A 15767-nucleotide genomic window follows, 5' to 3' on the forward strand; every position below is an offset into this window, starting at 1 on the left:
AATTCTAATCATTTAAATGCCAAAACTAAGTATTTAATAACTAAAATAGATTATTAAATAATATTATCATTTAAAATAATTATTAATTAGACATGCAAAGTCTCTCAATTAATAATTAAACCTAGAAACCCTTTTCTTTACAATTTCATCCTTAAACTGTGAGAATTCATAAAGTAGACATAGTCTAACTTTTAGAATTATAATTGATTAACTAAAATCAATTAACTGAGTCTTACAAGCAGTATGGTCTCAACTAGTATGGGGACCATGGGTCTATATAACCGAGCTTCCAATAAGTCGAGCCGAATTTACTAAGTAAATTCCCTAACTTATTAATTCCTCATTGAATCCACACTTAAAACTTGGAATTGCACTCTCAGTCATATAGAACGCTCTATATGTTCCATTATATAGACACGTCATTAGTTATCCATTGTTATAACCCTAATGTGATCAATGACCCTCTAATAGATGATCTACATTGAAAATGCACTACTGTTACCGCTACACCTTCAATGTATTTTATCCTTAAAACACTTAACCCTGTATAAATGATATTTCACCTAAGTGAAATGAGATCTCCACCATTTATCTTCGTTTGGTTAAGCTCGAAGGAAATCATCCTTTACTTCTATTTGCCAGATAGAAGATATAGATTCCATATTTATGTTAGCGCTCCCACTCAATTGCATTACCGTGTTCCCAAAATGTTAGTATCACCCTGACCCAAAAGTAGGCTTAACTTAACAAATCAAAGAACACAAATAACACTCTTGAGATTGAGCCTAACCATATAAGGATTGAGATCATTTGATCTAGGATCAACAGGTGATATTGAATTGAATAGATATTACGGTAAGTTTTAATATATCTAATCAAAGTTCAATATCGGTCCCTTCCGATGTATACTCCATACATCCGATACTGGTAAACTTTGCCAATATCCTGGAAAGGACATAACGCTTTTCCAAGGTGTAAGAATACCTATCGCTGATTATACCATGTCAGTCTAAATCCAGTGTTCTGACAAATCACGGAATAAACTTTTGAACATATAATTAAGATTATATTCCACTGTGCTGACAACACTATAATCTTTAACCAACTCATATGTTCTGGACTTAAAAAGAATTCATACATTATATACATATAATCATGAAATAAATCATGTGAACCATGCAACATAAAATGTTATTTATGATCTTTATTAATAAGTAAATCTGATTGTATGAAATGAGTTTTATTTAGGGCATAAAACACAACAGGTTGTTCTAGAGCAAAGAACATTTGGAAGTCTTCAAGATTCAAACAGTTTTACCAGGCTTATAATCGAACTGACATTGCAGATTTTTATCTTCAGGCTCTTCATCATATCTCTACACAGGATTTTCCGATTTTTATTGCTATTATCTGGCATATTTGGAATACTAGAAACTCAATTTTATTCCAAAAATCTGGTTTTGGTAACAATGTGGAAGAGTTTGTTATTAATTATTTACAGGATTATAATGAAGCTCAACAAAGCAATCGGACAAATCAACCGAATTCAGAGGCCTCTTCCATCTCTCCGCATATTCAGCGATTGCACTCAATTGGCTTCCAAGAAGATTCTCCTGCTCTTTTTGTGGATGCAGCCCTTGATAATCAGCATGCTTTAACAGGAACTGGTTTCATTTTCAAGTCTGGTTGGCAGCATACTATTGCTTCTCATCATCGACAATTGCCAGGGGCTTCTTCTCCTCTTTTTGCTGAAGGGCAGGCTCTTTTGCAAAGTCTTTTATGGTGTTTGGATTCCCAGTTGCGGCCAAAGTTTATTTTCTCTGATTGCTTGGTTTTGGTTTCTAAAGTTAACAGTGATTGGCATGACCGCTCTGCTCTTTCTGGTCTGGTGTCTCGGTTTCGGTGGCTTTTCTCCAATTTCCCTGAAGCTTCGTTGCATTTCGTTCCTCGTCAACTCAACATGGATGCCCATGGCCTTGCAAAAGAAGCTCTTAGGCTGAGAGAAGCTGTCTAGTGGGGATTGATCGGTCCCTGCTTTGCTGCTGTTTTTGTTGTTTTCTTTCTCTAGCAGCTTGTTATCTTCAAAAAAAAAAAAAAAAAAAAGAAAACTAAAATACTGCTACATCAAGAGAAAAAGTAATGTCCCACCTAAGCAACTCATGATATAAATATTCACATGGGAAACCGTTCATCATAATAGTTGTGTAAGATATATGAACATAGATCCATCGAAACATTCCCCTAACCAATAATATGACACTTATGAAATGTACTCGATTATTAATTTGAATATGCATGATATTACTTGAGCTTAACAGTTTTATTGTGAGTGTATTTTCAAGCGGAAATTGTTTTTAGTACATTATAATTTTAGGAAAAAAACAAAAAAATAAAAAAAGGAAAAAAAAAATTACAAAAATACTATGGGCCGGCCCATTAAACATTTATACAGTCCACATACAAATATTTAGAAAAATACCACATGCACTAAACCTTCAGCTGCACGGAGCCAACGATGAAGATGAACATACCTCGATCGTTACAAAACAGCAAAACAACCAAAATGAAACCAAAACGAAGGAAATAAAACCATTAATTCCGGAAAAATCAACTGGAAAAGAAGACCTGCAATGATCTAAACAGAAATTTACAAAAAAAAAACCAGAAAAACTGGGAAGAAACTGAAATTACACAATTGTTTTCGGTTTTATTCGATCAAAACAACTCACCCTAATATCGAAATTCAGATTCATGAAATGTAGATCTGTAACAAACAAATCTGGAGCTCCCCCGAATCCAAAACAAAGTATGATGTGAAAATTTAAAAAAAAAACCTCATGAATAGTAGATCTACTTTATATACAGTTGTATTTTGGTTCATTACTGGTTTCCAATGTGGAATATATTTTTTAAAAAAACACAATAAGAAGAGAAAATTTGAATTAAGGGACAACAAGTTACATATAAGTCTGATTATTTTTTGTTTTGGTTGCCTTATAGTTGCATTATCGTTTTATGATAGTTTATATATTATGCAAGTAGCAAAACCATAATAAAACTACAAAATAACTGCAAACAAACTAAAATACAGAAAAAACTCTTTGAACATCAACATCCATGATAAAGCAAATTGTTACCCATATATGATATAAAAATAGATAGGAAACAACTAGACAAAAATATATTAAAAAAACATATACAGAACAAGAAAGAAAACATAATGAAACAAAATTAAGACTAAACAAACTAAAATGCAAAACCCACAAAAGAACAAATAAAATTGATCAAGACAAATTGTAGCCTTAAAACTCTAAACAAAACCAAACGAAATGCTAAAATGCAAAACCTAGAATAGCACAAACCAGTAACACAAAATCGAGAAAATGAAAAATACAATAAAATCTGAAAAAAGGGGGAAACCAAAAAGAAACGGTAAACAAACCTCAGTTCGAAGACCACCACCAACATTATCGTTTTTTCAGTAACATCTTGAGCCATTTTTTCTTGAGCACCCACCTTCGATTTCTTCTTAGGAGGAGCTCGCCCACGCTTAGATAATGGAGGAGCAAAATCAGAATCATCCTCCTCAATAATAGCACGTTTACCCTTGTTCTTATTAGCTAATGATTTCAAACCCATTTTAGAGCTTTTCTTTTGAACAGGGGAAGGAGATGATGAAGAACGGGTCACAACCATATTTATATACGGATTGAGAAACAAAAAGAAAAGAGGAAAAATAGTTATGGGATTGGGTTACTGGGAGTTGAAAAAAAAAATTAAAGAACAAAAATAGGAGGAAAAATGGATGTGGGATTGTGGATATGGAAGTGAGGTTACTAATTTTTTTTTTTAAAAAAAAACTGAAAAAGAAATGAAAAATAATAGGAAAAAGAAGAAAAAAAAAAGATGGAAGTGATTGATGGTTAATTGATGAGTGATAGGGGTGATGCACGTGTCTCATGCATGGGGGAGTGTGCATGTGGTATATGTGTAATAAAGTAAAGATTAAATGTAAAAATGTTACTTTAACCGTGTGTAAGTATTTATATAATAAAGATTCTATTTTGTATTTTTGATGTAAAAATTTCTATAATTTTTATATGAAGGCTATTTTTAATTCGTCCTTAAAATATTAAATATAATGTATTTTCACATTATATTTATTTTAATGAAATACTAAAATTATACTTATAAATAATTTTGTTTACAGACTACAGTGTCTCACCAAATTAATTAGTCAGTACTGTATATTACACTATTCTTTTTTTTAGTTTTTAAAAATTAAATTATACTTTTAAGAAAAAAAATTAAATAATTATATATATTTAGTATTAAAATATTCTAATTATATTAATAAAATAATAGAATAATGAATAATATAACATTTAGTATAATTTTTAGTGTTGTGATTAGATTTGAAAAAAAAAAAAATAGTGTTGAGATAATAATTTTTTGGTATTCATTTAACATCAAATTTAAATTTTATCATTGGAGATAGCCTAAATACATAATCTAACTAAGTAACTATAATGGCTATATTTTTTTATAACATAATATAACAAGTTATTAGTGTTAGAATATTTAATGTGGACTAACATAATTAAGTGTTGCTCACTTAGTGTCGGTATTAGTATAATGATAACTATATAATCGGTAATGCATGGTATTACCATCGGGCCATATTGAGATGAACATAACGTACTAATACGCTCCGGGCCTATGAATACACTCTAAAATGTCCCCATTGGACCAAAACAATTAATACTCTCACATTGGGCATGTAGGCCCCTTGATCCATAATTCCTCATTAAAAGAGATGTACCCTTTTATTTGGTGATAATAAGTGTGGAATGTGTGTGGCTAAGATAGATGAAGAGTGTAGAAGAGTCGTGTTCATAGAAACTCCTTGCACATTTGTTTTTCTTTTCTTTTGATATGTAGATTGAAAGAATGGGATGAGCACAAGAGAAGTTTGATAATCATTGTGATTATTACAAGGTAAAATCTTTATTATATATATATTGCATTTGATGCCTTAAATAAAATAATGTTATTGTTAATGTTTGATTTGTTTGATGTTCAATTATTTTTTAACAATTAGTATCAAAGCTTGGTTATCTAATTTTCAAGCTCAAATTATTAGTTTAACTTTTATATTTTCTTACCTATATATTTTTCAAAACTCACGGTTGGTTTAGTGAAAAACTATATTCAAAATTTTTGGACTTTATCTTTATATAAAATTTAAACTGTGGATGTTCTTGAATTGTTGTATTGGTTTTATTACAAGTATTTTGGGTATGTGATGTTAACTCAAACTTTTAGGTCTTCTTGTTTTGATGATTAACAATTATTTAACTATTATTTGTACTAATAGTTTTCGATTTTGTAGCACAATTAAAAGGTAAAATAAATTTTTTTTAAGGCAAAATTAACTCCAAGGGTAAATTTACCAAAATTCTCAAAAGTGATCGGAACTGGATTCAACAAGTATATCAACTACTTCATACTTGATATGAGCAAAAGATTCATCAAGGGATCAAGAATTCAAGATCCTATTCAAAAGAAGACTTCAAAAGCTCAAAGTCAAAAGTCAACCTAAAAGTCAAAGACAAAGTCAACTCTCGGGAAAATCATCTTTGGAACAAAATATGTAAATCAAGCTAAAAACTTCATCTACATCAAGACTACATACAATTAAATGGTATAAGTTTACTTTAGTCTTGTTAAAGTGATTTACATAGTACACTAGAGTTTATCAGTTCAAATTTTAGCATACTCACTACCTTATGCGACAAGTTTTCTCACCCAATATTTCGAAAAAAAATTGACTTTTTAAATCACATATCATTTAACTAAGAGAACAAAATTAGAATTTCTGAAAATGGATAATCGAGTAGAGAGTTATGGTCATTTTAGTGCGAAAAATTGAACTTTTTGCCACTGCCTGGAATCCAATTAACCAGTTCCAAAAAGGTTAACCAGTTCACCTGAAACTGGTTTAGCGGTTGGAAACTAGTGAATCGATTTGCCCAGTGGAAGTCTCATTTTTCGCGTCTAACGGCTATAAACGACTATTTTTCACCCAACACTATATAAACTCGATTTTCACTCAAAAATAAAAGTTGGCTAAGCATTTATATCATATACCTAACGTATTTAAGTGAGATTAATGAGCTCAAAAGTTTAAAATCCAACAAACACTTTCCACACACTTTAAGCTAAAAAAAATTTATATATTTCAAGTGTGCTTGCTTATCACTCTAGGTTTTTATTGTATCATCATACTTCTAGAGTTAATTTCTTGTAATTTCAAATACATTTCTATATTGTGATTGAGGTGAGGTTGGCACCAGTATTGTAAACAACCTGGTTATAGTAAAATTGTCACTACAAAAATCTGAGAAAGAGGTTAATAGTCATTGGCAGTGCAAAACTATTGTATGAGGTTTGGAAACACCTTGGTAAAAATTTTCCAGTTGTAAGGGTTAGTCAAGCCTGTTAACTTAGCTCGATACTGGAACTCAAAGCTAGGTCCATAGCTTTGAAGACCGAGGGCGTAAGTGGCTTAGCTCTACCGCACCTTGTAAAAATTGAGAGTTTGCAATTTCTTGCCCTTAAACTCTTTACTTTACAAGTTTGATTATTTGTTATACATTATTGTTTTCTATATTACTTGTATTTATTTAATTAAGTATTTAATTGCATAGTTTTGTGTTAAAAGTTTTAATTTACTAAAATTCGCTTAAATTTTTAATTCACTCCCCCCCCCCCCCCCTCTTAAAAACATATATTGGGCTTGGGCTAATATGTTATTTAAAGACAAAAGAGAAATTTTTTTGTTTTTTTTACACCATAAAGGGATGAAAATATGCAACATATTTTTGAGTTTTTAGAGTTTCTTGGCTTAAATGGGTATCGGAAATGGATTGTGTATGAAAAATAGTAAAATTCCCCTCAAACGGCATCAGAAACAAAGCACCGGAGGTGGTGTTTTCAATCGGTCTGAAACCCAGGTTCGATGTCGGATCGCACGGCCAAGATCTGACCCACGTGCTCAACTAAAGGTCAGGGATGACCTCAAACGACATGTAGTTTTGGCTCTCCTTCAGACAAATGACGTGTTGTTTTTCGTTAACGGATGTGCATCGTTTTCGGCGAATGACATGTCATTTTTCAAAAACGACATATCCTACGGTCAGACAAAAAAAAAATCAAAAAAAACATTTAAGGCGTGTTAGGGCACTTGGGAGGCCCAAATTGGACCAACATTTCACCATTTTACTCTATTTTAATATTTCCATTTAAATGTGTGATTATATTTTGAGTTTGGACAATTTAAATTAATAATTGACACATGATAGCATAACTAAATTGAATAAAATATATATTTTTTCTCTCAATTTTACTTTTTATATTTTTTATTGAATGAAAATATAATTGTATTCATATCATAATTGTGTTAGTGAATAAGTAATTGAGTGCTTATGTATTCATCTTTTGTGAGTCTAAGCATTTTAATTTTCCTAATCATAAAATTGTGATGAATTTATCATTAATTAATTTAATCTCATTCAATTTCCTTTTTCTTTGATTATCATTCCATAATTTTATTATATATATGCCTTTGGTGATTTTAAGAATTTTTTTTTTTTTTTTGAATTTCGTTGTTATTATTATCATGAAATTCTTTTGGGGCATATATTATCAAAAAATATGTAATAAAACATTGATCACGATTTGCGCATTTATTATGAATTTTTTTTGTCAATAACTAATTGATACCTTTGGTAATAAAATTTGCTAGATATTCAAAATGCGCAATTGGCCTTATTAGATAATTATGAGATTAAAATTCTTTATTGAATGTCTTATGCTTACTCGTCGTAAGTTCTTACATGTCCATTATTAAAAATTGTGATTCATGTCAATACTTTTCTCCGTATCAATCACAATTATTACTGAGATCTATACATGTAATTTAATCATTCTATTGATGATTTTATTGTTAGGTAGATGCTTAGATGGTGAAAGAAACACATTAGATGTCATGAACCACACAATCTTTTCTACCCTATCGATCGATAGTAGATTAAATGAATTTGGTTATGACATTTGAAGTAGTTGTCTTTACCTGTGTAAGAGTCATATGTTTTGTTTAAACAAATCTAGCATGACATGATCATTTCTGTTGATAGATCATTGAGAATGCTAAAAAATGAGCAAATTGCATAATCTTTATTTTTCACATAGTGGCACTGCTCTAAGATATTTTTTTAGCTTTAAGCAATCCTAAAATCTCTACCACATAGTTATCAGATGAGACTATAATATGTTCTGTCATATCGATCTCTCATTGGAAAATTGGACTAGGCCTCAAAATTGATAAATCTTAAAATCCCATTTGAATGTAAAAGATGTCAAGTTACTGCATGCTCAGTGGGAGTATTGCAATGAGTGTCAGCTAGTTATAATGAGGTATATATTATCTCATCTAGTGTGGGGACCATGGACCGATATAATCAAGCATCTAATAAGTAGAATTAGAATTTACCAAGTAAATTCTCTAACTTATTAATTCTTCCTTACGCCACTATAGATTCAGAATTGTACTCTTAATTATATATAATGTTCTATATGTACCAAGATATAGATACGCTATGAATTATCTATCATTCTAATCCAAATATTCAAAGATCTTCTATAGATGATCTACACCGAATAAGGATATATTTACCGTTCTACCCTTCAATATATTTTATCCTTAAAACACTTTGCTACGTATAAATAATATTTCAGTAAACTAATATAATTACTGAAATGAGATCTCAATCATTTATCTCTATTAAGCCAAGCTCGAAGGAAATCATTGTTTCAATTCTAAATACTTATAGAAGCTATAGATACCATATCTATGATTAGTGCTCCCACTCAATTATACAATCATGTTCTCAAGATGTAAGTATTTTCCCGAACCATTGGTTAGCTTTCACGAATAATTCTAATAAAACAAAATAATACAATTGAGATCGAACCTAACCAATTTTGGATTAAGATCTATTGATCTAAGATTAACCACTGATATTGACTTAAAAAGATATAATGGTAAGTTTATGATATCTTATCCAATCTCAATATCGGTCTAATTCGATACACACTCCATACATACGATACTAGCATACTTTGCCAATGCCTTAGAAAGGACATAACACTTATCTAAGGTGTAAGTATACTTTATCTTTGATTATCATGTCAAAAGGCTAGTCTTTTGGCAGTTAGCTGTAGTGAGTTGGTCACCCACATTGAGCTCATCTTTGCTAAGAGTCCGGAACACAGCCTTGTGGTCCTTGAAGAGTTAAGTGAGACTCATCCTAAGAAAGGAACTAAATAGGAAATACAAACGATAAGGTTCCTCCCGGAGACAAATGAAAAGAAAAGGCAAGAAAAGAAGGAGTTTACTTAACAAACCTAGGCCACTCGGTGTAAAGGTATGGAAGGTTAAAAGCTCAAAAGTCAGCAGAGAAGAAATATCGCATCCTGCAGTCTTTGATGTTCTTTTGAAATTGAAGGGAATTAGACCTTTATTCTCTGGATGAGCCTTAAGAATGTAAAATCCATCTCATATTTTATCCGTCTTCATGAAAAGAGATAAAAGTTCTTAAAAATATAGAATTTTTTGCAGGGGTTAGGGAACCCCAACTCGTAAGTGATTAAAAAATTAAAAGTTTGATCGTCAAATGATAAGCTTGAGGAATAAACTCGAAAAGGGCGAACCCCACAAAAATACAGATTGTTGTTTTCTTACGTTATTTTCAAAACATTAATATTATAATGTTTGCATGTTATTTTCATATTGTTGCTTTGTATTTATAAGTTATCGTTTACATGTTATTCTTATGTTATATAAGGGACTCTGTAAAAATGTAATTGAAAAAAGTGTAAAAAATAAAAGTGAGTCTGTAAAAATATGTCTAAAAGAGAAAAAAAAAATATTGTAAAGATTCAATTTGACTGAGTTAAAAGAAGAAAAATAAATATATATGTAATAATTAATAATAATTATATAATATAATATATGTATATAATAAAAATCAAATGAGGACCCCCCCCATTTCGTCTCTCTCTCTCTCTCTTTCTCTCTCTCTCTCTCTCTCTCTCTCTCTCTCTCTCTCTCTCTCTCTCTCTCTCTCTCTCTCTCTCTCTCTCTCTCAAACCACAACAAAAGACAACCCATAAAATCCCAGCGGCGGCATGACTCCAGCGATCCATCTTCGGCCATCACCCAGCCCCACACGTAGGACCATTCGAACCCCTAGGTGTCGGCGATTTAAACCCCCAAGTGGCACCGCTCCTTTCACCGCCGTTAGCCCAGAATCGCAAGTCAAAGTTTGGAGGTTCAAACTTTGAACAGATTTTCCAGCCACCTCCAGTGTCCATTTAACGAGTCATCTTAACCATTAGACTCAGCTCGTCGAGGAGAACAACCTACATTAAACCATTTTGCCCAACTTGCTACTTTTTCTGATGACGTTTTTGTAGCTCTGCCCCTTTTTGACGACTTTCTGGTGATATCGTGTAATGTTTTGACAAACGGTTGGCATGGGTGTGATCTACTCATCAAGGTAGTCGTTTTGATATATACTACCCCTATTTTCGGTGATGTTTCCGGTACACCAATTTTTACTTCCACCAATAGTTACTCTACACTGCTTAGGTGAGGTTTTGGAACTTTAAACTTTTAAGTATAGTCATATTATATGTCGTTGGACTCGATTTTTAATGTCGAATGCAGTGATGATAATTATTTGGCCATTTGATTGTATATATAAGAGTAATATCTAAGATTTGACAAAACAATTGGAGCTCAGGACTTGAGAGCTTACGATCGTCTTTTGGACAAAGTTTAACGACTTGGGAGAGGTAGGGACTCAACTTGATTATTGGACTTGATTTTTATATGTGTTGAATAACATTAGACATATTCTAATTTTTATGATTTACAAATTGTTTGAAAAATTGAAAACTTAATCTGCATATTTTTCTAGACTGTTCTGGGGCACGGAGTGCCAAATATATATTTATATACAAATATTTAAGCAGATGTGATTTTTAGGTTTATTCAAAATAAAGACGTTATGTTGCTGAATTTTTTAGAAAATAAAAAGGAATATGTTCTTTTATTATTCTTATTGTTTGCCCATTTTTGTTATACTGATGAGATCTATGTTGGTCATGTTCGGTGCATATTGTTGCTTCACGACCTAGTCTCTGTGTCTTCATAGGTAGATCAGGTGTGCACTCACTTATAGGTGAAAGACCTAGAATCTGTACAGAGAGTGAATTAAATTTGAGCCCTGATATTATAGTGGTTATCAGGTGCGACTACGGTTTAGGATGTCATTTTCTATTATTGGTATTAAGAGCTTGGGGTCTAGTGGATGGTGTAATATAAATTTGATGCTTGTTTTTTTGTGGTTATTTGTGGCATCTCTACTTTGTTTATACATTTTGATAAAAGTGATGACATGTGTTATTTTTTAAAAAAATGCTAACCATGCAGGAATTTTTATTAAACCAAGGGTCCTTTGATATTAGTTATTTTGTTACTGACTTTATAAGCTCACCTGCTATTTTCTCACCTTCCAGAAATTCAATTTGATGCTAGTGGATGAGGATGGTATCGATGAGGAAGAAAATCATTATTTTTTATATAAGTAAGAAAAACATTATTAGTTTTTTCTTTACTTAGTAAACTTTCAATGTAACTGATTTTGTAGTTAAGCTAAAATAGATACTCTGGATGACTTAAATTAGCTATATACTAGTTGGATAAGAGGAATGATAGATGCTAGATATTATTTTAGTATTTTATTGACCTATTAAATATATCTATTCGGTGACTACATAACTGTGGGAATATTGTTGTTCTTTTATATAAATGAGTGGTCCTAATTTTGTTACTAATATTTTTTATCGATATAAGAGTTAATCCATTATTTTTAGATAAGTATTTTGTGATATAAATTCAGGGATCATTAATAAGTATTATCTTTCTACAAGAGTCAAAGTGTTACCTTTGACCATCCAAGTTATGGATATTACATATCTGCCACGGCCTAGGGCTCGGGTCGTGATAGAAAAATGGTATCAGAGCATTGGATTTAATTACCTCAAAGTGTGTCAACAAATAGTTTATAATTATTTTAAATAATAATAGTAATAAGTATCTTGATATTTATACGTATAAAGCATATTTATATTATTAGCATCTAATCCTCACTAACTGATTAGCTTTTGGTTCTCAGACCTAAAAAAATGCCTCTAAAAGGAAGGAAGACAAGGAGAATGGTTGGAGAAGAGGCCCCTCTAGTTAATGTCCAACCTCCACAAGTTGAATTCCCTATGAACACTCTTGTCAAAGTGTTAAGAGTAGTTCCTGGTCAATAGATGGATCCTGCGACTCGACAGAGTCATCATTTTCAGATCTTTCATCGGATCCAAGTGCCTGAGTTTGAGGGTGGACAAGATCCCGTGGTAGCTAAAAGGTGGTAGAGGCATATAAAGAAAAATTTAAATACAATAGGAACACCTGAGGAACACCAAGTTACTTTTGTTGTGTCCAAGTTAGAGGGTGGTGCAGCAGATTGGTGGGAGACCGTGTCTAGGACAATATCAACTGATGGGATGACTTGGCGAGATTTTTAGAGAGTTTTCAAGGAATAATATTTTAGTTCATCTCACATGAGGGCTCTTATTGGAGTATTCGATTTTTTAAGACAAGGGGATATGACTGTGAATGAGTTTTACATGAAGTTTGTACAGCTATCCTCTTATGCATATTATGGTGTTGTTGACCAACCCTTGGTGATTGAACAATTCATGTGTCGTTTGAGGTCTGTGATACGTGGTCAAATAGCCCCTTTGACCTTTAACAACCTAACTGAGTGTGTGACAGTAGTCTTGCAAATTAAGGCTCATGTAGAAGGGAATGAGAAGGAGAACACAAGCAGAGGAAAAGGAAATGACTGAAAGATGACCAAGAAGAATCAAGGGCAGTGGTCCCAAAGACAACAATTTAATGGGGGTAGCACCAGTAGTGGTTTATTTGGAAAGACTCGTAGTGGACCATACAAGTGTTTCAGTTGTGGTCAATAAGGTCATAAGAAGAAAGATTACACACACAACAACAAAGATTTCAAGCATCTCACAAAGGACCTGTAGGGAGCTATGTAGAGTCTACTCCTTTTCATGGACATCCCAGGACCAACCAGTCTCAGTCTTCCTCCAACAGTTTCACACCCTAATCGGCCAGCAGTCTCAGTATCAACATAAATTCAGGCCACAAGGTTCAAGATTCAACATGGGGTACTCACAAGGTTTCCAAACTCCTATTCCTAGTGGGGGTCAAAGAGGGTACAATCAAGGTGGAGGGTCTGATGCAAGTACAAGCCATTCTAATCAAGGAAAGGGAAAAGCAAAACAAAATTCATCCGCTTAAGCCTACGCTCTTGGGGTTGATGATGTATAGGGTGTTTCTGATTAGGGAGTTTTTGATGGTATGGTTCTTATCAAACACTCTTGGGCTCATGTGTTATTTGATACTGGTGCATTTCATTCCTTTGTATCATTTATGTTTGCTAGTATGTTGGGTTTGAGTTGTAAAACTTTTAGTCCTGCATTACATTTGAGTGTACCTATAGGAGGACACGGTGAGGTATCCACCATATGTAAGTCAGTTTGTATTGTGTTTAAGGTACACAAGTTGTCTGGAAACTTATTAGTGTTGCCTATGGGGTAATTCGACGCTATTCTTGGTATGGATTGGTTGTCTAAATACCATGCTATTATGGATTGTTCACACAAAAGAGTGACTCTTTTAACCCCTTGTGGTGATTTCATTGTTTACCGAGCCAACATGAGTGCAGTGAGACAAAATACTATCTAAAGGGAATGCTTAGGTGGAAACAGAAACTTAGAGTGTTATGGAAATCTAATTTCGATCGAGGATGAGTCTAGGGATTTAGACCAGTTTCCTTGGATATCAGTTGTTAGTGGTTTCTCGGATGTATTTTTAGAGGATTTACCAGGATTACCACCGGATAGGGAGATCGAGTTTTTCATTGATTTTATTCCTGAAGCTCAACCATTTTCTATTATGCCTTACCGCATGGCACATGTAGAGCTGGCAGAATTGAAAAAACTGTTGGATTTTGTGCCCTAAATAAAACCCATTTCAATATAATCAGATTTACTAATTAATAAAGATTAGAAATCATTTTATGTTGCATGGTTCACATGATTTATTTCATAATTATATTTAATATATAAATTCTATTAAGTCCAGAACATATGTATTTATTCATGATTATAGTCTTGTCAGCACAGTGGAATATAATCATGATTATATGTTCAAAAGTTTAATTCTCACGATTGGTCAGTTCACTGGATTTAGACTGGCATGATAATCTGCGATAGGTATACTTACACCTTGGATAAGTGTTATGTCCTTTCTAGGGCATTGGCAAATTTTACCAGTATCGATGTATGGAGTATACATTGGAAGGGACCGATATTGATCTTGGATAAGATATCATAAACTTATCGTTATATCTTTCTAAGTCAATATCAATGGTTGATCTTAGGTCTATGGATCTTACTCCTGACATGGCTAGGTTCGATCTCAAGAGTGTTCTTTGTGTTCTTTTATTTGTTAGTTAAGTCTACCTTTTGGTCTGGGTGATACGTACATTTTGGGAACATGATAGTACAATTGAGTAGGAGCGCTAATCATAGATATGGAATCTATAGCTTCTATCTGGACATAGAAGTAAAACGATGATCTCCTTCGAGCTTGGCTGAAGAGAGATAAATGATTGAGGCCTCATTTCAGTAATTATATTAGTTTACTGAAGTATCATTTATAGGTTGCTAAGTGTTTTAAGAATAAAATACATTGAAGGGTAGAACGGTAAATTTATCTCTATTCAATGTAGATCATCTATAGAGGATCCTTGACTATTAGGATTGTAACAATAGATAATCATAATGTATCTATCGTGGTACATATAGAGTGTTCTATATAACTAAGAGTATTTTCAATTCCAAATCTATAGTGGAGCAAGGCAGAATTAATAAGTTGAGAATTTACTTGATGAATTCTAGATCTACTTATTGAAAGCTCGGTTATATAGGCCCATGGTCCCCTCATTATTTGAGATAATACTGCTTGCAGACTCAGTTAACTGATTTTAATTAATCAATTATAATTTTAAAATTAGACTTTGTCTTATTTATGAATTTTCACTAAGCAAGGGCTTAATTGCGAAGAGAAGAAATTTTGGGGTCAATTTGTTAATTAAGAGACTTTGTATGGTCTAATTAATAAATTACATAAATGACAATTTTATTTGATAATTAATTATAATTATTAAATAAATAGTTTTGGCATTTATAAGGTTGAATTGGAAAATGTGGTATTATTGAAAAGAAGAATAAGTGGTTGAAATAAAGTGGCAAAAATCTAACTAGAAAGATGTCCCATTAAGTGTACGCCCATATGTTATTTTTCGCCCAATATTCTATACTTTTTTAATCCATATAATTCAATCCTAAGCCCTAGTTGAAATACTATAAAAGGAACATGATACTCTCATCTCATCCACTTGACACTTTGTCAAACAAATGTCAAACTTAACTATTCAACCAACCTAGATGAGAGAGTTCCTTCCTTAGTGATTTCACCTCCTTCATTGTTCTTCCATATTTGA

General features: G+C 32.3%; 1 protein-coding gene across 1 annotated transcript; it reads left to right on the forward strand.

The window, feature by feature from the left end:
• The first annotated feature begins 1233 nt into the window (after positions 1-1233).
• On the forward strand, positions 1234-2014 carry LOC133038193 (uncharacterized). Its single transcript, XM_061116277.1, has 2 exons — positions 1234-1237; positions 1347-2014. The coding sequence occupies exons 1-2, from the start codon at positions 1234-1236 to the stop codon at positions 2012-2014; spliced, it is 672 nt and encodes a 223-aa protein (XP_060972260.1).
• Positions 2015-15767: the final 13753 nt, after the last annotated feature.

The sequence above is a fragment of the Cannabis sativa genome, chromosome 5 (genome assembly GCF_029168945.1).
Source record: "Cannabis sativa cultivar Pink pepper isolate KNU-18-1 chromosome 5, ASM2916894v1, whole genome shotgun sequence".
Taxonomy (NCBI): Eukaryota; Viridiplantae; Streptophyta; class Magnoliopsida; order Rosales; family Cannabaceae; genus Cannabis; species Cannabis sativa.